This window comes from Saimiri boliviensis, chromosome 1 (genome assembly GCF_048565385.1).
Source record: "Saimiri boliviensis isolate mSaiBol1 chromosome 1, mSaiBol1.pri, whole genome shotgun sequence".
Taxonomy (NCBI): Eukaryota; Metazoa; Chordata; class Mammalia; order Primates; family Cebidae; genus Saimiri; species Saimiri boliviensis.
Genome location: NC_133449.1, coordinates 27,075,616 through 27,100,106, shown reverse-complemented (window position 1 = coordinate 27,100,106; position 24,491 = coordinate 27,075,616). Strand labels below are relative to the sequence as shown.

At 48.4% G+C, this 24,491-nt stretch overlaps 2 protein-coding genes across 9 annotated transcripts in view; both read left to right on the top strand.

The window, feature by feature from the left end:
* Window positions 1-10,222, top strand: part of GTF3C2 (general transcription factor IIIC subunit 2) — a 36,495-nt gene extending 26,273 nt beyond the window's left edge. For 4 of the 5 annotated variants that reach the window (XM_010352323.3, XM_074395479.1, XM_010352324.3 and 1 more), the window contains 9 exons: window positions 445-470; window positions 660-789; window positions 4,753-4,897; window positions 4,996-5,157; window positions 5,345-5,432; window positions 5,666-5,794; window positions 6,083-6,235; window positions 6,997-7,104; window positions 7,356-10,027. In XM_010352323.3, the coding sequence (XP_010350625.1) occupies window positions 445-470; window positions 660-789; window positions 4,753-4,897; window positions 4,996-5,157; window positions 5,345-5,432; window positions 5,666-5,794; window positions 6,083-6,235; window positions 6,997-7,104; window positions 7,356-7,574 (1,160 nt within the window). In that variant the 3' untranslated portion in view covers window positions 7,575-10,027. Of the gene's footprint in view, window positions 1-444; window positions 471-659; window positions 790-4,752; window positions 4,898-4,995; window positions 5,158-5,344; window positions 5,433-5,665; window positions 5,795-6,082; window positions 6,236-6,996; window positions 7,105-7,355; window positions 10,028-10,071 lie in introns of those variants that run through there. The other variant, XM_074395491.1, reaches the window with a different exon arrangement.
* An 892-nt stretch (window positions 10,223-11,114) lies between these two features.
* Window positions 11,115-24,269, top strand: MPV17 (mitochondrial inner membrane protein MPV17). Of its 4 annotated transcripts, XM_074395564.1 has the most exons (9): window positions 11,115-11,186; window positions 11,715-11,789; window positions 19,734-19,849; window positions 20,071-20,163; window positions 20,252-20,347; window positions 20,590-20,622; window positions 20,884-20,936; window positions 23,105-23,238; window positions 24,181-24,269. In XM_074395564.1, the coding sequence occupies exons 2-9, from the start codon at window positions 11,720-11,722 to the stop codon at window positions 24,195-24,197; spliced, it is 612 nt and encodes a 203-aa protein (XP_074251665.1). In that variant the 5' UTR covers window positions 11,115-11,186; window positions 11,715-11,719; the 3' UTR covers window positions 24,198-24,269. The 4 variants fall into 4 exon arrangements, with proteins under 4 accessions (XP_074251665.1, XP_074251658.1, XP_074251674.1 ...); XM_074395557.1 differs by lacking the exon at window positions 24,181-24,269 and having other exon boundaries at window positions 23,105-23,297; XM_003941555.4 differs by lacking the exon at window positions 24,181-24,269 and having other exon boundaries at window positions 11,120-11,186; window positions 22,516-23,169.
* The last annotated feature ends 222 nt before the right edge of the window (window positions 24,270-24,491 follow it).

Sequence of the window (24,491 nt, the reverse complement as noted above, 5' to 3'; positions counted from 1 at the left end):
GGAAGAGAGTAGAATGAAGGGATTGCTATTCTGGTAGGAAGAGGGATACTACCAGGTATAACAGAAGGAAAGAAGGTGGGAGCAGATAGAGGTAGGTTCATAAATTTGGTGATGGAAAGATAAGGACTTTCTCAACAGAGCATAAGGGAAGGTCATTATTCAAAGAATTGGTTGCTGATTTAAAAGCAATGCCTGTGTCCACAGAGGAGGTCTATGGGGGGGGGGGGGGCAGGGGGCGGAAAGCAAAGCCTGGCTAGGCATGGTGGCTCACACTTATGATCCCAGCACTTTGGGAGGCTGAGGCAGGAGGATTGCCTGAGCCTAGGAATTGGAGGCTGCAGTGATCCATGATTGTGCCACTGCACTCCAGCCTGGGTGACAGAGTAAGACATGCTGAGTCCTTGGGATCCATAGGAAAAGGTTACTGCTCTTCTTTCTTCACAGATGCAGTGAAGCCTGCCATATATAAGGTGAGTGAGGAACCTGCTACCTTAGCTGAGGCTCTATCTTCTTAGAGCCTCACCTTCCTGATTACGCTGTGAGTCTCCTTATACTTCTGAAAAATACCCTCATCCTGCTGGATTAAACATTGATTTGAGCTTTCATTCCAAACAGTGTAGGTATCCCTAACCCTACTCCCATCTCTTCTTTCCCTGCAGGTACAATGTGTGGCAACCCTGCAGGTGGGGTCTATGCAAGCTACAGACCCCTCTGAGTGTGGTCAGTGCCTTAGCCTGGCCTGGATGCCTACCAGGCCCCACCAACACCTGGCTGCTGGATACTATAATGGTAAAACAAAAACAAAACATAAGGAACTATTGCTCTTTCAATTTTTTATATATGCTTTTTTTTTTGGTTGTTTTGTGGTTCAGTACTGGGCATATAGTTAGAAATACTAAAGCAATGTAAAAAAAAAAAATACAAAGAAAATAAGTCACTACACTTTCTACTCAGAAAAAAATTAAGAGTAGATAGATGCTGGGCCAGGTGTGGTGGCTCACACCTGTAGCACTTTGGGAAGCTGAGGTGAGCAGATCACTTGAGGTCAGGAGTTCGAAACCAGCCTGGCCAACATGGTGAAACCCTGTCTCTACCAAAAAATACAAAAATTATCTCGGTGTGGTATGCACACCTGTAGTCCCAGCTACTTGGGAGGCTGAGGTATGAGGACCCGGGAAACAGGTTGCAGTGAGCCAAGATTACACCACTGCACTCCAGCTTGGGGAAAAGAGTGAGATCCTGTCTCAAAAAAAAGAAAGAAGAGATGCTGGCCAGGTATGGTGGCTGATGCCTATAATCCCAGTACTTTGGGTGGCCAAGGTGGGAGGGAATTGCTTGAGGCTGGGAGTTCAAAACCAGCTGGACAACCTAGTTGAAACCTCATTAAAAATAATGTATTTTCTTCTTTTTTTCACTATATTGTTTCCAGCTTAGAAAAGTTTTTTTAAAAAAAGTTAAGATGAGGCTGGGCGCGGTGGCTCAAGCCTGTAATCCCAGCACTTTGGGAAGCCGAGGCGGGTGGATCACGAGGTCAACAGATCGAGACCATCCTGGCCAATCACGGGGTGAAACCCCGTCTCTACTAAAAAAATACAAAAAATTAGCTGGGCATGGTGGCGCGTGCCTGTGATCCCAGCTACTCAGGAGGCTGAGGCAGGAGAATTGCCTAAACCCAGGAGGTGGAGGTTGCGGTGAGCTGAGATCGCGCCATTGTACTCCAGCCTGGGTAATGAGCAAAACTCCTCCTCAAAAAAAAAAAAAAGAAAAAGTGAAGATGAACATCATTTCATGCAGATCTTTATGTATGTATAAAGATAAAAAGATCAGAGAAAAGAAGGAGTTTTATAAAAATGGGTTTGGCCAGGCATGGTGGCTCCCACCTTTAATCCCAGCACTTTGGGAGGCTGAGGCAGGAGGATCGCTTGAGCCCAGGAGTTCCAGCATACTGTGTAAGGTTGGTTTTTTTTTTTTTTTTTTTTTTTTTTGACAGAGTCTTGCTCCATCACCATGTGCCAGGCTGGAGTGCAGTGGCACAATCTTGGCTCACAGCAACCTCTGCCTCCCAGGTTCAAGCCTGCCTCAGCCTCCCAAGTAGCTGGGACTACAGGCACGCACCACCATACCCAGCTAATTTTTGTATTTTTAGTAGAGACGGGATTTCACCATGTTGGCGAGGATGGTCTCGATCTTTTGACCTCCTGATCCGCCCGCCTCGGCCTCCCAAAGTGCTGGGATTACAGGCCGAACCACCGCACCCGGCCTGTGTAAGGTTTACTAAAATTGTGTTAAATTTAATTATATCTTAATTTTATAGAAGAAAAAGACACTAAAGTCAAACTGAAATACTGGCTACGCCCCTGATGAATGTTCCTTCACTATAACAGACACTAGTTCCTCAAAGATACTTTTAGAAGAATTAAAAAGAAAAAAAGACTGTAAATTATAAATAACATTAAGTAGTTGGAGTTACTAGGTTTTGTTTTGTTTTAAGATAGGGTCTTACTCTCACCCAGGCTGGAGTTCATTGGCAGGAGCTTGGCTTACTGCAGCCTGGACTTCTGTGCTCAAAACAATCCTCCATCCTCAGCCTCTGGAGTAGTTGGGACTACGGGCATGAGCCACCATGCCTGGCTTATTTTTTTGTAGAGACGGGGTTTCACCATGTTGCCCAGGCTGGTCTTGAACACCTGAGCTAAAAGTGATCCACCCGCCTCAGCCTCCTAAGTGCTGGGGTTACAGGTGGGAGCTACCGTGCCTAGCCTAGACTGTTATTTTTAAATGATAATGTCGGCCGGGCGCGGTGGCTAACGCCTGTAATCCCAGCACTTTGGGAGGCCGAGGCGGGTGGATCACGAGGTCAAGAGATCGAGACTATCCTGGTCAACATGGTGAAACCCCGTCTCTACTAAAAATAGAAAACATTAGCTGGGCATGGTAGCGTGTGCCTGTAATCCCAGCTACTCAGGAGGCTGAGGCAGGAGAATTGCCTGAACCCAGGAGGCGGAGGTTGCGGTGCCGTTGCACTCCAGCCTGGGTAACAAGAGCGAAACTCCATCTCAAAAAAATAAATAAATAAATGATAATGTCCTTTTTAGATATAAGTAGACTTTCTGCTAGGAAGATAAGGAAATAAAGCACTGATACCTTTTTATCATGCCTTTCTCCATGTTCTTTTTTTGGTGGTATTATTACATTGTCAAGGTACATGATATTTGATGCTGTTCTGTTACCTTAATTCCTAAACTTACATATTGATTGAGTGCCTCTACCAGTCCATTTATCTCAGTCTCCCCTCCATTGCTGAATTATTTATATTGCATGGCTGTAATTCACCATCAACAAATTTTTTTCAAGAAAGGTTCATAGGTGCTGCATTCATTTCCCCCAGTGGCTCAGCCTTTTGAGTGGCTGAGACTACAGGCACGTGCCACCACATCCAGCTAATTTTTTTTTGAGACAGGGTCTCCCCCTCTGTGAGCCAGGCTGGAGTACAATGGCATGATCTTAGCTCACTGCAACCTCCACCTCCCGAGTTCAAGCGATTGTCCTGTCTCAGCCTCCTGGAATAGCTGGAATTACAGGCACATGCCACCAACGGCCAGCTAATTTTTGTATTCTAGTAGAGACGGGGTTTCAGCATATTGGTCAGGCTGATCTCAAACTCCCAACCTCAGGTGATGTGCCCACCTTGGCCTCCCAAAGTGTTGGGATTATAGGCGTGAGCCACCACACCCAGCCTTACTTTATTTTTTAGAGATGGGGTCTTACTATCTTGCCCATGCTGGTCTCAAACTCTTGGGCGAAAGTGTCTTCCTGCCTTTACCTCTCAAAGTGCTAGGATTATAGGCATGAGCCACTGCACCTAGCAACATTGTGTTGTTTTTGACTTCTTGCCTGTTCTCTTTGTCTTGGGGCAGATTTAGCAAACATTTTCTGTGAAAGTCCAGATAGTAAATAATTTTAGCCTTTGTTGGCTGTTTGGCCATTGTTGGAACTACTTAAGTCTCCCATTACATTGAAGCAACTATAGACAGAGAATGGGTGTGGCTGTGTTCCAGAAAAACAGGTAGCAACCTGTATTTGGGTCATAGGCTGTAGGTTGCTAACCCTTGTCCTAGAGGTTTTGTTTGTTTGTTTTGAGATGGAGACTTGCTCTTATCACCAGGCTGGAGTGGAATAGCACAGTCTCGTCTCACTGCACTCTCCATCTCCCTGGTTCAAGTGATTCTCCTGCCTCAGCCTCCTGAGTAGTTGGCATTACAGGCACCTGCCACCATGTCTGGGCAATTTTTTGTATTTTTAGTAGAGAAGGGGTTTCACCATGTTGACCAGGCTGGTCTCGAACTCCTGACCTCAGGTGATCCACCCACCTCGGCCTCCCAAAGTGCTGAGATTACAGGCATGAGCCACCGATCCCGGCCTATGCTTAAAAGTCCTTTAACTTTTATTTATAGGGAGTAGAGAGAGGTGCATTCTATTCTCTGCAGTAGGTGTATTCACCCTATCATTTTTCAACTAGGAGATTCCAGACAAAGCTATTGCCATTTTATTGATTAGAATTGGGGTTAAAATATCAGGTTGAGTCTTTAAACCCTGGAGGGAGTATTGGATACTACTCAGGATCCACACATCCTTTCATAGTGGTTTGGATCTAAGGGTAGAAGACAAAGGTCTTAGGAACCCAGCAAAAGAAATTAGAACAAGGAAGAAATAACTTGCTTTTAATACCTATACGTTGTGTCCCTACTTCAGGCATGGTGGTTTTCTGGAACCTTCCCACTAACTCACCCCTGCAGCGGATACGGCTCTCCGATGGCTCCTTAAAGATCTACCCCTTCCAGTGTTTCCTAGCCCATGATCAGGCTGTGCGTACCCTTCAGTGGTGCAAAGCTAACAGGTATAGAATAGGAGATCTCTGGAGGGGGAAGGTGAATATTGGGACAGGCTGACTCTTCCAGATTTATTCGGATTTGACCTTTTCCCATCTTTTCACAGCCATTTCCTTGTCTCTGCGGGGAGTGACCGGAAAATCAAATTCTGGGACTTACGACGACCTTATGAACCCATAAATTCTATCAAGCGCTTCTTGAGTACAGAGCTGGCCTGGCTGCTCCCCTACAATGGCGTCACCGTGGCTCAGGACAACTGCTATGCCTCGTACGGCAAGATGGATAGGACCTCTGGGGACAGGCCCTAAGGGTTGGGGTGCAAAGCGTGCCAGATTGTTGTGGGGAGAGAAGGGTAGAGAGTTGGTTCACTGAGATGGTTTAAATTCTGGAAGAGGTTAAGGAGAAGAAATGAATCTAAAGAAAAGGAAGGTTTAAATTTATTTCTCTCTTAACAGTTATGGACTCTGTGGGATTCATTATATTGATGCTGGTTACTTTGGTTTCAAAGCCTACTTCACTGCTCCTCGCAAAGGCACTGTTTGGGTGAGCCCCTCTTTCTTCTTCATTACACAGGAAAACCATTCATTTATGCACTATTAGTGGTCAGGAAGAGGCAGTAGTTTGGGATAGAAGGAGAAGATAGGTGTGTGGTATCTCTTATCAGGGCTGTGGGTTATAATAAACTCATTTTGTGTGCGCGTATATCAGACTGCAGTTGTTACCAGTTCAGCTCTGAATAAATGAATGAATGAATGAAATCTGTCTCTTTCTATTAGAGTCTTTCAGGATCTGACTGGCTTGGGACCATAGCTGCAGGAGATATATCTGGGGAGCTCATTGCTGCTATATTGCCAGATATGGCACTGAATCCAATAAATGTCAAGCGACCTGTAGAGCGAAGATTTGTACGTATATGAACACCTAACAGCAGCTGTTGGATCCTATAACCCACATGCCCTCCCCATTTCTGGTAGAGTACAAATTAGTGCTAGGTCTCCCAAACCTGATATTATCCCAGAGAGTCTTAGCACAGAGTTGTGTATAATCTTCCCTACCCTACTGCATCTGAGCATATATTTAAACATACTACTTGCTTCCATCTTTAACCTTTTCCTGCCCAAACCAGTTTCCTCTCTCTCTGCTTTGATTCTGTCTTTAGTACTATAGAACCTAATTTCATGGTCTCCTTTCAGCCTATATATAAAGCAGATCTGATACCATATCAGGACAGTCCTGAAGGTCCAGACCATTCTTCTGCTTCATCTGGGGTCCCTGACCCTCCCAAGGCTCGAACTTACACTGAAACTGTCAACCATCACTACTTGCTCTTTCAAGACACAGATTTGGTAAGTTGAGGCCAGGACAATGGGTGTGATATTAGAAAAGGTAGAAAATTTTAGTCTTTGTATAGTATGCAATCCTGAGTTTAGCACAAAGATGTAAAACTAAGGAGCTTCAGCTGAGCTGTAATCCCAACTTTGGGAGGCCAAGGTAGGAGGATCACAAGGTCAAGAGATGGAGACCATCCTGGCCAACATGGTAAAACTCCGTCTCTACTAAAAATATAAAAATTAGCTGGGCCTGGTGGCACGTGCCTGTAGTCCCAGCTACTCAGGAGGCTGAGGCAGGATAATCACTTGAACTCAGGAGGCGGAGGTTGCAGTGAGCCAAGATCGCGCCACTGCACTCCAACCTGGCAACAGAGCGAGACTCTGTCTCAAAAAAAAAAAAAAAAAAAAAAAAAAGCAAAACACAAACAAAAACTGGCCAGGTGCAGTGGCTTAGGCCTGTAATCCTGTAGACCCAGCACTTTGGGAGGCCAAGGCGGGCAGATCACCTGAGGTCGGGAGTTTGAGACTAGCCTGACCAACATGGAGAAACTCCGTCTCTACTAAAAATACAAAAATAGCTGGGCATGGTGGCGCAGACCTGTAATCCCAGCTATACTTGGGAGGCTGAGGCAAGAGAATCACTTGAACCCCGAAGTGGAGGTTGCGGTGAGCTGAGATCGCAACAAGAGTGAAACTCCATCTCAAAAAACAAAAACAAAAACAAAAAAAACTAAGGAGTCTCTCACTTTCTCTCCTGTTCCATTTCCCTTCCCCAGGGTTCATTCCATGATCTGCTCCGGAGAGAACCAATGCTGCGCATGCAGGAGGGAGAGGGGCATTCTCAACTCTGCCTGGACAGGCTGCAGCTGGAGGCTATTCATAAGGTAATCTTTCATCCTTGCCACCCTTCACTCATTTCCCCCCAGTTCTCTGGGCCTGGGGCTGATGAAATGGGAGATGAAAAGGTTACACAGATGACAGCTGCCTCCTCCTCCAGAGCATGACAGAAGTACTTCATTCACTGGCTTCTCATTCTTACCGCTCTCGGTTGTAGCTCACTTCTTTTTACTTGTATAGCTAGGAGTCACCCTCAAGCGCCACTCATGAGCATCTCTGTTTTCTCTTCTCTTCACAGGTACGTTTCAGCCCAAACCTGGACTCCTATGGATGGCTGGTATCTGGGGGGCAGTCAGGGCTGGTTCGAATCCATTTTGTCCGTGGACTTGCCTCCCCACTGGGCCACCGTATGCAGCTTGAAAGTCGAGCCCACTTCAATGCTATGTTCCAACCATCCTCCCCCACTAGACGGCCTGGCTTTTCTCCAACCAGCCATCACCTTCTGCCCACTCCCTAGCTTTGGTCCACGACAGACCCTTGGAGTGAAGTCAGTCAAGAACAAATGGCCCCTATGCACAGAGCCATAGGAACTGGGGGCCTTCCCTGGACACTGATCATGCCAGGCCTGGACCTTTAGGCCTGCCTCCCAGGACTCCTTAGATCCCACTCTTTCCACAGACTTCTGTGATCACAGCCCCCTGCGGGCAGGGGGGCTCTCCCTCCACAGACTCTCAAGGCTCCTCAGCTTAAGACTATGGCTCATGAGAAACACTCAGGCCTGACCTAGGCTTGGGAGTCAAACTGCTCATATTGAGCGTATTGTTAAGTGGGTGAAGCTTAAGTAAAGGTACTGGGTGTTTTTGCGACCACTTGTGAATGGGTGTATGGACAATTGAAAAAGGTATCTGCATGAAGGCTCCTGTCTGACTATTTCAGGATACTATATTACTGCCTTCTGAAACTTCCTCTTGAGGGTAACCATTATATATGCCCATGAGGGTGATAGTAATTTGTGAGACTGAAGTTGCTTTGAGTACTACTTTGACCAAGGAACACCACGAACACCCTACCGATAGAACAGTAGCTCAGATCTTACTTGCTCCTGCTTACGAAGTATTCCCAATCACTGGTCATCTGACCCTACTTGAACACTCCTGAAGAGTCATGTTTTTTAAAATCTTCCTTTATATCAAGTCAGAGTATACCTCTATAAATTTTACTCATGGGTGTTAGGAAATTTAGTCCTCTTCCTGTGATTGCCCTGTTAAGTAACCATAGCGATCATGTGTTTCCCAAGTCTTCTCTAGATTAAATATTTTCAGTTACTTCAACCATTCTTTTACACGTCATGATTTTTGATCCTTCATGATACTGTCACATTGTTGACTTATTAGAATGATTACTTCAGTTCTACATAAAGGAGGTGTTTAGAACCCAAGTACAGTAATGTATTGTTATATCTCATCTTGTTAAGAGTCCTCTCATGGGATACTGCCCCCTAAGCAAAGACAGATGCTAGTGGTGAGAAACAGGCAAACCATGGTCTTGAAATGCCTAGAACTATAGGCTGGGGTTTGGAGGGAAAAAGATGACCTCAGGAAATAGAAAAAAACAGGCAGCTGTTTTTTTTTTGGAGGGAGTGGAGATGAGATCAGTGCCTACCTGGTATGAACCCCTCTGGCATTCTAGACTGACCAAATACGTAGTGTAGGGATATATCAGAAAATGTCCTTTAAGAGGGGATCAAGAAGTTTAGTCCTGGCCAGGTGCAGTAGCTCATGCCTGTAATCCCAACACTTTGGGAGGCTGAGGCGGGTGGATCACTTAAGGTCAAGAATTCAAGGCCGTCCTGGCCAACATGGTGAAACCCCATCTCTACCCAAAACAAAAAAAATTAGCTGGGTGTGGTGGTGTGCAATCCCAGCTACTTGGGAAGCTAAGGCAGGAGAACCACTTGAACCTGAGAGGCAGAGGTTACAGTGAGCTGAGATCATGCCACTGCACTCCAGCCTGGGTGACAGGTGAGACTCCGTCTCAAAAAAAAAAAAAAAAAAAAAGTTCCATCTCCATCCTTTCCAGATGAGAAAACAGACCTGGAGGAAACCCAAGTCCATCAATAGCAGAGAGAGAACCCATGTCAGTGCAAAGAAGCCAAGTGTTGCACTACCCTATTGGGATCCAGCTCACATTGAGCCAGTTTTTTGAGCTGTTAGGCGAGTGCCTTCTGTCAAAGAAAAGCTTTACTCAATTCTACAGGGCAGCCCCTTTTTCCTATTTTCAGTGGTAGAAAAAATGGGACCTGGGGCTCCACGCTTGAGAGACTGTAGTGTAGGTTGGTGCTGACAGCCCTGCTTCTGCAACTGAGTCTCAGCCCTAGTCTTGACCTTGTTCCTTTTCTCTACCAAGAGCTTTTTCTCTTTCCAGCTCTCCCTCCCAATATATCCACTTCATACTATCCATTGTTCATAGACTTTTCTACCTTTATTCCTCTTCTCATACTCCTCCCTTTGCCAGGAGTGTCTTTTTCCACCATCTTCATCCGAGTTCAATTCATCCTTCAAGGTCCCTGCTCAAATTCCACCTTCACCAAAGAGCTTCCCAGTTTTCTCCAGTTAAAAAAAAAAAAAAAAAAAAAAAAAAAAAAAAAAAAAGTCTCCTTTGTGTTCCCACGGGAGAAGGAAGGAAAAAGGATAAACAAGCATTAAGCGCTTGATCCGTTTCAGGCAATTTGCATATGTCACTTGTATGAGGTAGGCATTGCCATTTTAATGATATAAGAGGTGGAGAGGGTAAGCAGTCTGTAAAAGGTCAAGGTCATATAACTAGTAAGTGGTGGTGCTGGGGATATGAACTCAGTCTAACTTCAGAATATAACTTTACAGCCTACCACATTTGGTCTCCTATTACATTTACTTGTGTTAACTCACTTCTCTAGCATGCTGTTTTGCAAATAGAAGCGTTTTAGTTAAATGTTTGTGACACTGTATTCCTTGATTCCTCTACTCTTTCTCCAGGATTTGTGGCAGGAGTCTCCCTGCCTTAATAAAGGAATTGGGTGAATTGGGGATGGAGCTGGGCAAGTGGACAGCCTGAAAAGAGTCTGCCTCCTGATGTTTGGGCTCCCAGGAGATAAGTAAAGCCTGCCAGCCTAACATCCATTGCCAGGGATCTTGTAGACATTTCCAACGCAATAGAAAAGATATTGATCTATAGTCACTGACTCTTAGAATGTTAGAGCTGGAACGGATAAGCTCACTGGTTTTCAAACATGCAGTTGTGGACCCCCCTTGTTAAAAATGGGTCTTTTGAGAAGTACGTATTTTTTAAAAAAAGAAGCGGCTGTAGTAATACCGCCCCTCTAGTACCCCTACACATAAACATCTGAAAAACTAGAACTGAGCCGATTTGGAAAGTCTATAGTGTACCCCCGCCCCCCTCATTTTACAGATGCGGAGCCTTAAGACCAAGTCTAGTCATGACCAAGGCTGCACAGCCCGTTAGTTAGGGAGCCAATACCTAATGTCTTCTGAGGTTCTAATTCCAGTGCTTTCTGTGGAAGAGTCACATGTATGCAATATTTGTTAAGTGGCTGTTTGCAGCAAAGCACTGAAATAGTTGCATGAGGACAAATATGAACGACTCCAGTTTCACCCACTCATGAGCTCACAGTTGAGGCTAATGAAGAACCTAGAGACAAAAAATAGCTTATAGCTCCCGAACTACGATTGCTGAGAAAAGGATGTCAGGACCGTGGGAAGTTCTTGCGGGGGAGGGTGGGCTGAATAATGAGACTACCGGATTGAGAGAGGCCCGGGCCTCGAGGGGAGAGAAGGGGCTGGAGGAGGCAGAGGGTTGAACCCAGGTAGGAAGTAAGGCCGGCAGGGTCCACACAAGGGTCCGGCGCAGTCTAACTGGAAAGGGGGTCGCTCACGGAGTGGGTGAGGGAGTTAAGTCGCTCTCAAGGGGTATCTGGCTCGGTTCACTCCCATTCCTTTCCTGGGTGCAAAGGTCCATAGGACGCTGGGCGGAAGGGGCGGGACTTGGTGCGGAAGGGGCGGGCTTTGGGCGCGGAAGTTCCTAGGCCATCCTGTTACGTGGGAGGGAGGCTCTGCGCCCAGCTCGCGCTCAGGTGAGTGGTGGATGATCTGCAGTCACTGGCTCAAAGCGTTGTAAGCCGTGAACGCCCGCAAGGCGTGTGGTCATTCTGTATTCGGGCAGTGATGGGCCCTGTTTTGGGTCTGGAGCTGGACTCAGGAAGGTTACACACTGGTTGCAACCAAGTCTGAATCTGGAGATGGACCAAGCTATCTTTTTCAGGGACCTAATCTCTGGATGGAAGCCAGAGCAAAGCTGCCCTCTTGAGTGTCTCGGTCGGGAACCGAGGCCTCCATTGGCCCTGCTTCAGGACTGAGGGTGGGGTGGCTGGTGGCGGCTACTGGGAGTCCATAGCTTCCCACAGCCTTTCTCTCTTCCCCGATTGTCTAAGGCGACTCCTGCAACGGGAAGCTGTCTGGGAAGCATCTCGAATGTGGCCTCTGCCCCTTTAAGTCACATTGGAAGTGGGAAGGGCAAGGGAGTGCGCACAGGGAATGTCAGGCGGCTCCTTAGTTGTGGAAAGGGACAGTGGGGGTGACCCCCTCTTCTCTTGGCTTGACAGGAAGCATGGCACTCTGGCGGGCATACCAGCGGGCTCTGGCTGCTCACCCGTGGAAAGTACAGGTCCTGACAGCTGGTGAGTGTCCCTCTAGGACTTGAGTGGGACCAGGGCAGGCTGATTTGGAAGCCAGAGGCTTTTCTCACTGCACCACTCTCACTTTCTGTTTCTATTCAGCCCTCTTGAAGGGTTGGCTGGCTTTCATCCCACACTGTCCCCAGTCTGTTTTGGAGGGCGGCCCCCAAGGCTGTTTTTAAGGGGTCTGCATAGTTGGCCAAGCTGTGCAGTAGGGTTTTAGGATTTCAAAGTCCTCAAAAAGCTGAACAGTCAGTCCTGAAATAGGATAAAGGCATTGTCCCAGAAGACCCCAACTTGGAAAACTAACATTTTACTGTATGCAAAGCACTTTCATATACATTATAGCATAGGGCCCCCACAAAGTTGTGTGAGCTAGGAGGGTTGAGTCCACATTAGATCATACCTAATAAGTGCTGAATCAAGACTCCTACCCCAGTTTTTCCTGGTATTTTTTATCGTGAAACATACAAAAGAATGACTGAGACATGTATGTACAGTTTAAATAGCATTAAAACTGAACATTTCTGTATCAGCAGCCAGCTTTGAGATCTCTTGAGCACCTCTCCCTAATTCACACACCTAAATTTCCTGAGTTTTGTTTATATCATTCGTTTGCTTTTCTTATCATTTACTGTCTAAATATGTATCTCCAAATGGTATCCGATCACTCCATCCTGATCCATTTGGAGTGATCAGATACCAATCATTCCAAATGCAGTGACTGAATACTAACCTCACAGAGGTAAAGCAGTGACTTATCAACATTTGTTACCATCTTCATTTTGCAAGTTAGCTAATGTGAGAGGATGGTGCGAAGATAAGTAAGTCTTATAAGGGGAATGATTAGAAGGCCTTAGACCATTGGGGTACAAAGGGTAATCACATTAAGATGAGGTTTTGCCCATGTTTAGAGGAGGGGAACAGGATTCTAGTGATGACTGGGCTTCTGAGAAGAGGACTATTGGAAGAGATTGGGGGCTACTGAAAGCCAGAGTAGAACAGGGGTCCTGTGACCAGAATAGCACTACATCAGCACTAGGAACTTAACTGCATGAATGGCCAGGAGATGGATTATTTGGCCCTTCCCCTAGCCCCTCTCCAGTCTCCGGTGCCCAACCACCTCTTGCCCTGTCGTCAGTGTCCGTCAGCCTGTATGACTCACCTGGCTGCGTGTGTGGTGACTCATGCTGGGCAGTGTGGCTGTGATGGGAACTGACACGCTGGGCCCTTTGCCCAGGCTCAGATTCCCCCAGGGCCCGTAACTGCCAGACGGAAGCTTCCCCCTTGTGGTCATCAAGAATAGGGAGGGAAGGATAGTCCTTGTATTTCCCTACCCAAGGCATCTGCAGCTGACAAAGGCAGGAGCTAGAGCTCCAAGGAAGCCTAGGTGCCAGCATGTGGCTGAACTAGGGTTCTGGTCTCTTGGTGCTAGAGCCGTTCAGCTCCACAGCCTTAGTCTTCCTGAGGCTGTGCTGACATCCCAGCTCTGCCCTGTAGCAAATTGTAGCCTCCCAGCACTTTTCCCAGACTTTTTCAGACCATTCAGACTTTTTCTTCCCTCCTGTTCAGGGTATTTGGATCAAACTACAAATAAAGGGGGAAAGTGGCTTTAGCTCACTGAGCCACCCAGCATAGTAGTTCCTAACGTTCCATGGAATAGCTCATCACCCTAGAAAACAGTACAGAGACTTCCAACTTAGAAGACCAGCATTTGAATCTTAGAGCTATCACACCTAGTAGGTGCATTAATCAGGACAAGTCAGTAAGCTTCTTTGAGCCTCAGTTTCCTCTTTTAAAACTTGAGTTTAAGCTAAGCATGGTGGCTCACGCCTGTAATCCCAGCACTTTGGGAGGCCAAGGCAGGCACATCACCTGAGGTTGGAAGTTTGAGACCAGCCTGGCCAACATGGTGAAACCCCGTCTCCACTAAAAATACAAAAATTAGCCAGGCATGGTGGTGCGTGCCTGTAGTCCCAGCTACTTAGGAGCCTGAGGCAGGAGAATTGCTTGAGCCCAGGAGGTGGAGGTTGCAGTGAGCTGAGATCATGCATTCCAGCCCGGGAGACAAAGTAAGACTCTGTCTCAAAAAAAAAAAAAAAGAAAGAAAGAAAGAAAGAAAAAAGAAAAGAAAAGAAATACTCCTTAGGACTGTCTGGATGAATAGTTCTTTCTTTTTTTTGTAAGTAAGTCTCATGAAAATAAATAGTAATCTCTAGAGAAAAGAAGAGACCTTTATCTGCTGCTCCCATCCCATGTTGGTCAAAGATTCACCCCATGTCTGGTGCAATGGCTCACACCTATAATCCCAGCACTTTGGGATGCCAAGGCGGGCAGATCACTTGAGGTCAGGAGTTCGAGAACAGCCTGGCCAACGTGGTGAAATCCCATCTCTACTAAAAATACAAAAATTAGCCGGATGTGGTGGTGGGCACCTGTAATCCCAGCTACTCAGGAAGCTGAGGCAGGAGAATTGCCTGAACCCAGGAGACAGAGGTTGCAGTGAACTGAGATTGTGCCATTGCACTCCAGCCTTGGTGAGACTCCATCTCAAAAAAAAAAAAAAAAAGATTCACATCATGGGATAACTCCCCTCCACTACTAGTTTGCACATGCACAGTCACTGAAGCCATCAACAGCAAAGGCCCAGGTACAGCATAGGCCCGAGGCAAGGATCTATCCTGCTGAACTGTAGTAATGGCTGGAGTAAGAGATAGGTAAATAAGAACATTTGAAATTATTCAAAAGAAATGTCTAGTATTCCAGTTTTGGCCAAGCCAGAGTCAGGAACAGGTTAGTCTGGGGGAAGATTGGCTGCATGTTCTGCAGAGTGTGAGTCAGCCTTATCCCTTCCTTCTTCGAGGGTCCTTCCACTCTCCAGTGGGCCCAGGGCCCAGCTTCATCCATCTTAGTCCACCTTGGTCCTGCTGTGGGAGCCCCTGAGTTCCTACAGATACTGGTTTCCCTGGAGTTTAAATTAAGTGAGGGCGTGAGAGCTCAATAGACCTTACAGACCATCCAGTCCAGCCCATGAGACTGCAGAGAAGGAAACTGAGGAAGGAGGGGTGAGTGTCATGCACTGAGGTCTCAGGTGGTCAGTGGTAGAGCTGGTGTTATAACCCAGGGCGCTGCCTGCCACACTGCCTTGCGCTTGAGACTACTGGAGCCTCCAGATGGTGGTCTAGGCTTAGATACCTGACAAGCTGCAAAACTACCCATTTTTTCTCATTTTCTAGCAGTAGGATGGGTTCAGGCCAGAATGGGAGAGCATTCAGAATAATCCCAGAGGACCCACTCTCCCCTCCCACTGCTGGGCTTCCACTCCCTCTGGACTCTGTGCCAGACTGAGCCTCTACCCCAGGCAGCTAACTAATGTTTGGAGACCTCTGGGGAGGCATGGCAGCACTGCTGGCCCCATGCCAGTAGCTATACCTGCTGACCCAGGCCTCTTGGACTGAAGGACATGCTTCCTGCTCCTCCTTCTAAGAAGCCACTTCTTGCCCCTCTGCCTTCTTGCACATGAGATGCAAAAGCCACAAAAGTAAGTAGAGAAAGTAGGAGAAGTAGAGAATTTACCCCGCCTACGCCTGGGAAGAAGGTGCGGAAGTTGGGGCTTTTCCGCTAGTGGGCAGGAAGTGGTCCCAAATTGATCTGTGCTCAGAGTCAGGCTCCCTTCCCCCGGCCACTGGATCTGGTGGTGAGTGACGGCATGAGAACTGGCACCTACCCAGGGGCATGATGTCACACCTGCGCCAGCATCTGCTCACTGGGCTCCACGCCCAGCCTGTCATTGGGCATCACTGCCCAGCAGCCCCTCACTCTGCCCCATCAGGCCTCTGGGCAGTGTGTGTCTTCAGGCCTCCAGTCCCAACTCCCTGAAACAAGTACAAGGGGTAGAGGATCAGAGCACTGGAGGGTCCAGACCAACCAGATATGTCCAGGGTTGAGGTGGTTTGGGTCTGTTTGGTCCCTGGGGTTGGGGAAGGTGGGGTGAGGAATCTGACTGTCTGGGTCTTTCTTGCTCAAAGGGTCACTTGTGCTGAAAAAGCAGGCTTGCTCTATGCTTGCACCAAAGCCTTATACCACCCTGGAGTTGCTGCAGGCCCAGGGGGCCTGAGCATCTTTAGGCAAAGGAACCCCTGGGCACTGCTCTCTGAAATGAACAGAACTGTCAGGGACTGCAGATCTACCTACCACCTACTCTCCCCAACTGCTGCCCTGTCACTTGGTAGTCCCTCAGGCTAGATGAGCAGAGTTTGAGGGCCTTGAATCCATCTTTCTGCAAGGCTGCAGGCTTCCAGGACTACAGGGCTAGAAGTCAGGGACTTGGCTTTTCATTCCAACTCTGCCTCTAGCTTGTTGTTTGACCGTTGGCTAGCCATGAAGAGTGAAAACACACTTCTCTGTTTCTTTCCCAGGAATATTGCTTCCTGCCATCCCTATAAGGTGACAAGGAGCAGAGTGATGGAATTTTGGGGAGTAAAGACAGAGAGGAAGTGCATTAGTCTAGGGAATGTCTTTGATATGCAGGCCCTTTGGGTCCTCACTTGGGCAGGAACAGCTGGCAGAGGAGCAGCCGCAGGGGCCTCCTGGTGCCACTGACCTCTGAGCCCATGTCAGCCCACGCTGAGAATACCCTGGCCTCCTTTTTCCTCCTTGAGAGAAGGCCTGGGTTCACTCCCAACTGTACTCCTTACCAAATCATCTCATCTCTCAAAATTCATCATTAAATGGGGATGTAGGCCGGGTATGGTGGCTTATCCCTGTAATCCCAACACTTTGGGAGGCCAAGGCAGGTGAATGACCTGAGGTCAGGAGTTTGAGACCAGCCTGTCCAACATGGTGAAACCCCATATCTACTAAAAATACAAAAATCAATGGGATGTGGTGGTGGGTGCTTGTAGTCCCAGCTACTCAGGAGGCTGAGGCAGTAGAATCACTTCAACCCGGGAGACAGAGGTTGCAGTGAGCCAAGATCATGCCATTGCACTTCAGCCTGGGTGACAAGAGTGAAACTCTGTCTAAAATAATAATAATAATAATAAGTAAATAAATAAATGAGGCCAGGCACAGTGGCTCATGCCTGTAATCCCAGCACTTTGGAAGGCCGAGGAGGGTGGATCGTGAGGTCAGGAGTTCAAGACCAGCCTGGCCAAGATGTAAAACCCTGTCTCTACTAAAAATACAAAAAATCAGCTAGGCATGGTGGCAGGCACCTGTAATCCCAGCTACTCGAGAGGCTGAGGCTTGAACTTGGGAGAAAGAGGTAGCAGTGAGCCAAGATCCTGCCGCTGCACTCCAGCCTGGGTGACAGAGTGAGAGGCCATCTCAAAAACAAACAAACAAAACAAATGAATGAATTAATTAACGGAGGTGTGACCACCTACCTCCGAGATCTTTTGTGAGGATAAATGTATAAGCGCCCTTTGTAAACTCCTTACTAAAGTAGACCATGACACTGTTTGTCCCTTCATTTGAGAAGGCACTGCCTTTTCTGCCTCACCATTCCCTCCCCTTCTCAGCAGCACTCTCCCTTTCTGCAGGGCTGTAGCAGCTCCCTCTTGTCCCTGCGTGAGGGACAGGGAACTGAGTGCTGATTGCTTGGGGTGGGAGCAAACCTGCAGTACCCCAAGTCCTCGCACCTTCTCGGACCAGTCTGTCTAGCTCCAGCTCATCTTCAGAGCTGTTCATTCTGGAATACGATAGTATTTTCTCTAAGGCTAGTCTGTCCAGGTCTCTCTGAGTAGATGTAACCTTGTGAACTGCTTTGGCCCCTAAATCTCTCTAGCCTCCCTCAGCCTGCCAGCAGTGATGAGCACTACAAGTTAGAGGGGACTCAAGAGTTCTTCATGCCCTTTCTCAGAATGGTCTTGCTGTTTGGAGCAATACATTTGACATTTTTCCTTTATTTTCTGAGCACTTACCAGAGGGGCTTGCTTACGTGTATGGTGAGGGGTGTCTAGGATTCTGTCTTTGTGTCTGGGAGGTGATGTCTCACAGTGTTCTGGGAAGAGCCCCACCACTTTGGGAGTTTCAGGAAGAGACAAGGCAGGACTGGGGGTGCCCAGAGCTGCTCCATGGCCAGCAGCCCAGATGAGCCTTGGGTGACCGTCCCCAGCCCCAGCTGTCAGCCTGACCCAGCTGCCTTTGACTAAGCTGCTCAGGATGCAGGGCTGGGCAGAGGGTATGGAGGAAGAGCGCAGCAGTGAATGTGCAGCCAGCATGGACGTCAGAGCCAGCTCCGGGCCAAGGAATGGGGCAGAAGGATGTGTTTGCCCAGTGCTAATTGAGGGCACGGGGACAGTGTGGCTACAAGGCTGGAGGGGGGCTCTCATTACTTGGTGAGATAGATGGGCAAGCCAGAGATGAATACGGTCACTCCCAAGTGGCCTGATAAGTGTGTATTTGCTAGAAACCATCACGCCACCATAATAGACTGGGGGCTCTGTAAACAGTGATGATTTCTGTCCTAGTTTCTGGATGTGGGTGTCTAAATAGGGCTGCTTGGAGCTGGGTGTCTGTGCAGTTAGGGAAAGGGAAGCAGGTGCAGAGTCCTGGGGGGAAATGGCCACTATATCCATTGCCAACTCAATGTAAGGTTATGAATGGGGGAAATCTGGGTTGAGCTGATTGTGCCAAGAGGTGGCCAAGACTTTCCTGTGGGGACTGTTATCAGCTCAGCCAGTCCTCTTCCTGCTTGTGAACATTTGAACACTCTTGCTTTATTACTTTTTTTTTTTCTATTTGAGACAGGGTCTTGCTATGTCGCCCAGGCTGCAGTGCAGTGGTGTGATCACTGCAGCCTCGACCTGCTGGGCCAAGCAGTCCTCCCACTTCAGTCTCCTTAGTAGCTGGGACTACAGGCACATGTCACTATGCCCAGCTAATTGTTAAAAAAAAATTATAGAGGCAGGGTCTTGCTATATTGCCCAGGCTGGCCCCAAACTCCTGGGCTCAAGCAATCATCCTACCTCAGCCTCCCAAAGTGCTGGGATTACAGGTGTGAGCCACCATTCCAGGCCAACACTCTTGTTTTAGAAAAAGAGTGATTCTGGCCAGGCACGGTGGCTCATGCCTATAATCTCAGCACTTTGGGATGCCAAGGCAGGCAGATGACCTGAGGTCAGGAGTTCCAGACCAGCCTGGCCAACATGGTGAAACCCCTTCTCTACTAAAAATACAAAAAGAAGCCAGGCATGGTGGTGGAAGCTACTCGGGAAATTGAGGCAGGGGAAACACTTGAATCTGGGAGGCATAGGTTGCAGTGAGCTGAGATCACACCACTGCACTCCAGCCTGGATGACAGAGCGAGACTCAGTCTTAAAAAAAAAAAAAAAGAAAGAAAGAAAGAAAAAGAAATAGTCATTCTTGCTGTTCTCCACAAATAGAGACCCCAAGACCAAGGTGAAAGCTGTTGGCAGGGTCTTGCCTTGGGCTCAGGGGAGAAAACAGGGTTTCCTACCGTTCTACACGATTTATTCATTGTGCTGTGTCTGGAAAGAATAGTGTCTAGGAATCCAGCCACCTGGTTCTTGCCTTAACTCTGCACTTACTGGTTATGTGGGACCCTGGACTTTTGTTTCCATCCCTCTAAAATAAGGAGTTTACATTAAATTATCTTAAAGCCCCTTTCGATTCTGACAGTCTCTGATTCTCAGCCCTGTGGCTTAAATTCTTCCTCTTTCTACACTTTCTGACTCTGACTTCTCTTTACAGTTCAATGCAAAGTTCCTGGGCCCAGGCCTGTTCATCCCAGCACATGAGGTGTCACCATCCTTGGGGACATGAGGGCTTTGAGTTAGCAGGAAGGGACTGGTCATTTGTTTCCAGAATGAAGCCCTGGGCAGACTGCCAGAGCGTCAGTGGCTACCAGCAGATGTCCCTCCCTCCTTGGAACAGCAGCCCTTTCTAGGAGATGTCCTGACAACACCTGTGTACCCTGCACAGGGTCTCTGATGGGCCTGGGTGACATTATCTCACAGCAGCTGGTGGAGAGGCGGGGTCTGCAGAAACACCAGAGAGGCCGGACTCTGACCATGGTGTTGCTGGGCTGTGGCTTTGTGGTAAGTTCTACCCTCAGCAGGGCTTCAGTAGACTCAACCGTGGTCTTAGTTCTTTGCTATCCTCTGGCTTCCCTTGGACACCTAAGCCAACCTACCGCCCTCTTATTTTCTTAGTGTCCACTTCCCCGAAGGCTTTCTGATACTTGGGGCGGGGAGCTTAGTGATGTAAATGCCAAGTGCCCACTCACTGCAGCCTGCCGCTATCTGGGGTGTACTTGCAGGGCCCTGTGGTAGGAGGCTGGTACAAGGTTTTGGATCGGTTCATCCCTGGCACCACCAAGGTTGATGCACTGAAGAAGATGTTGTTGGATCAGGTGAGCAGGAGAACAGTGGGGAGGGTGAGCTGTGTTGCGGGTAGGTGGAGATTTAAGCACTCACAGGACTTGAATTTCTCTTCCCTAGGGGGGCTTTGCCCCGTGTTTTCTGGGCTGCTTTCTCCCACTGGTAGGGACACTCAATGGACTTTCAGCCCAAGACAATTGGGCCAAACTACAACGGGTGAGTTGGGCAGGCGTGGAGACTGTCTTTGGCTGTCCGGCTGGCAGCCCAGGGGAAGGAGTCAGGTTTCACCAGGATAAAAAGGGGCAAGTGGAGGTAGAGTCCTAGGCCATGGAGGGGAGGAGCTGAGGGCATGGTGCAGGAATGTGTTCTCTGAACAGACTTCTGTGTGACGTTCACACTGGGAAGTGAGGGCTGCTTGGAGGTGCAAGTGTTAATTTGTTCCTTCTCTGTCTCTCCAGGATTATCCTGATGCCCTTATCACCAACTACTATGTAAGAGCTGACACCCCTACTGCTTGTTCTCCTGCTTCCTTAAGTCTAGAACTATCCTGGGATTAGGGGTCCTCCTGACATGGAAAACCTCTCCGTTGGGATTCCTCTTTCATTCCCAGGATGGGCACCATAATTAGGGAAGCCATCACCCAATTGTTCGATTTTCTTGTGTGCAGAAGTTGGTGTAGGGCCAGGAAAGACAGTGAGTTTGGGGTCATGTGGAGGGGCAGCCATCCAACCTTTACCTTCTCTCTCTTGCAGCTATGGCCTGCTGTGCAGTTAGCCAACTTCTACCTGGTCCCCCTTCATTACAGGTATGCTGCACCCCTACCCCACCTATCAAGGAAGACCCACATTAGTAACGGTTGGAGAAAAAATGATTCTCATTTCAACCTTGAGCTACTTTAGACCCCCAACCGGAATGCTGAGCCCTGATCAGAGCTCCTCAGCTTCCCAAGCATGTTATTAAGAATGTCTTGCCATTTCCAGAAACTGTCACAGAATATCTGCCCGTTAACCTTCTTCATCTCCCTAGGGAGGATCCTGCTTCCATCACCCTTGTCTCCATCCCACCTGAGCTCTGCGCTTGATGACATATCTGCAGGGACAGGGTCTGGGGTGCTGCTGCCTAGGTTAGACAGATAGGTAGACCAGAAAGCCAAGTAGGAGCCTGGCCAGATACGATAAGATAGTTGCTGAACTGCACCCAAAAATATAGTGGAGCTGAAGATGCATGGCTCAAATGCTTAGAGGTGAGGGGTCTTGGGAACAGGGGAAAATATGGAACTCTTCAGAGGGGACATGGCCAAGGTATACATGAATACCATAGCTAAAAGGAATACAGACGGGCTGGGCACGGTCGCTCACATGTGTAATTCTAGCACTTTGGGAGACTGAGGCGAGAGGATTGCTTGAGTCCAGGAGTTTGTCACCAGCCTGGGCAATATAATGAGACCCCATCTCTGCAAAAAGCCAGGCATGGTGATATGCGCCTTTAGTCTCAGCTACTTGGGAGGCTGAGGTAGAAGGATCACTTGAGCCTGAGAGATAGAGGTTGCTGTAGCCGAGATCGTGCCACTTTATTTCAGCCTGGTGACAGAATGAAATCCTGTCTCCAAAAAAAAAAAAAAGAGAATACAGACTTATGAACCAAATCCATTAGGGTCCTTGTAACACTCTTTGAAACTAGAGCAAGGTTAATTTAAAACAAAAAGGTGCTACTTTATATGGTAGGCAGTACATTTTGGAAGATGAAATCTCAGCTGGTACAGGACAGATCAGTGAGTTTAGAAGAGGCCCAGACAGAGGTGTGAATAACAGAGTTTTGCATGGCAAGAGAGCTGCTAAGTATTTAGCCTTTGAGGCTCGCACCCAGGAAACAGAGCTCTGGGATGGCACAAGAATTTGGGCCAGTTGTCCTTTGGTCCAAGCGACACAGACCCTTCATAGGATGCTGAAGGGGCCAGGTGCAGTGGCTCATGCCTGTAATCTCAGCATTTTGGGAGGCTGAGGTGGGTGGATTACTTGAGGTGAGGCGTTCAAGACCAGCCTGCCCAACATGTGAAACCCAGTCTCTACTAAAAATACAAAAATTAGCCAGCTGTGGTGGAACACATCTGTAGTTCCAGCTACTCAGGAGGCTGACGCATGAGAATCACTTGAACCTGGAAGGCAGAGATTGCAGTAAACCAAGATCATGCTACTGCACTCCAGCCTGGGTGACAAAGGAGACTCTGTGTCAGAAAAAAAAAAAAAAAGGCGCTGAAGGAAAGAGACCGAAATCTGCCAGTACTCTGACAGGATCCCTCCTCCTTTTCCATCTCACACTCTGGTCTCCAGCCCTTGCTCATGCTTAGCCTTCCTCCTCTTCACCGTGCTATTCCTGTTCCTTAGGTTGGCTGTTGTCCAATGCGTTGCTGTTATCTGGAACTCCTACCTGTCCTGGAAGGCACATCGGCTCTAAGCCTACCTCACTCCATCATTTCCACTTTGCAGATTGGACCTGGAACAGTCAGGCAACCTCCTCAAAGTGGGCACAGCAGTTTCCACAGGATTGGGTTGCCAGTCAGAACTTAAGACTAGCACCCTGCCATTCCTCTCTTCACTCTAAAATGTACACTAACTGCTTTAGAGCCCTTTAAAATAGTCTTATTCCCTCCACATACCAAGCACTCTATGAATATCTGTTGAACTTCATGACCTTATCAACTTTACACCCATATCCCAGCAGATGCTACTCGTTCCCTCTTCATAGACACATTTGTTACTCTAACCCTGCCCAGCGTTATTGTAGCTCCAGCTCTTTAGAAACCCCAGAACCCTTTATATGGTGCCTCAGTAAATATGTTATTAAATATGTAGTCTGGAATCTGCAGTGGTAATAAGTTTTTAAGCAGAAAACTATAGGGAATCATTTCTAGAGCTGGAAAGAAGCCAAGAGACCACCAAGCCCAATGTTTTCTTTTTCTTTTTTTTTTTTGAGATGGAGTCTTGCCTGTCACGGAGTGCAGTGGCATGATCTCAGCTTGCTGCAGCCTCTGCCTTCTGGGTTCAAGCAGTTCTCCTCCCTCAGCCTCCCAAGTAGTTGGGACTACAGCTGTGTGCCACTACACCCGGGTAATTTTTGTATTTTTAGTAGAGATGTGGTTTCACCATGTTGGCCAGGGTGGTCTTGATCTCCTTGACCTCGTCATCCACCTGCCTCAGCCTCCCAAAGTGCTGAGATTACAGGCGTTAGCCACCACGCCTGGCCAAGCGCAGTCTTTTACAGATGAGGACCCTGAAGTTGGTAGAAGGGAGGTGATTGTCCACACCAGGAGTTAGCAGAAACTTGAACCCAGATTTCTTTACTGCCTACCCAGTGATTGTAACCTGAAGGTCATGGGCAGAGTAATACTGCTACTGTGATTCCCAGGAGAGAAACTGAACTTTGCTAAACTACCACTTTGGGCAAACTCAAAAGCAGATGGGCCAGCCATTTGTGATCTGAAAGCACTTAGAGGCCAGAGGCCCTGTTACATGGTGCCTTGGTCAGACAGCCCTAGAATTTGGATCCTGGGGCTGGAAAAAGATAAAGAATGCTGGGAGACTCTGGTTGTGACAGACTGCCCCTCGATGGGTCCCACTGTGTTGGCTGAGTGCCAGCGGTGCACTCCTGATGCCTCCATTTGCATAACTGATAGCTGCGGGGAGGCAATGGGGTCCAGTCACGTAGCCTTCTCGCAACTTCTCAGGCCTTTATAGAGGCAGAGGACGGGGTCAGCACCATGGACAGCCCTACGGTTCGGCCTCCCTTTCCTGTGTCGGATAAAGGACGACCCGGACTAGTCTGGTCTGGGGACCGCCCTAGTCACTGCTGGCTGTTCTAAGCAGGGCGAGGGACTCTCGTGGGTCCCAGAGCAGTCCTTATGTCCCAGCCGGCTTCTTGCTGCCCTGCGTCCAGTGCTGCTTCCAACGCTAGCCCCAGGGGCACAAAGGCTGGTGTCAGGAGGTGCATCCCTCTGGGGGCTCGCCAGCCGCCAGACTCGAAGCTGTGACTGTCATTGCTTCTACAATCAGTGCATGTTCTTCACTGACGTCAGTCGGAGCTGTCCTGGCGCTATATAAGGCTGGCGGCAGTCCCGGGACAGACCCTGTGTTCCCCAAGGCGCCTTCAGCCCGCCCCGAGGGACAGAAACTGGAGCTCCGTCTTGGACCGTACAAACACTCGCTGAAAACCTGTGAGTGGCTCAGAGCATCCGCCCAGCCTCCCCCAACATCAGGACTCCGCTCAGCTCAGCCACTGCGCTCCTCCGGGAGGGAGGCTGGATGGAAGGGGTGGAACAGCACTGGCGCAGCGGCTGGGGCTGGAGGGCAGGCTGCGGGCATTG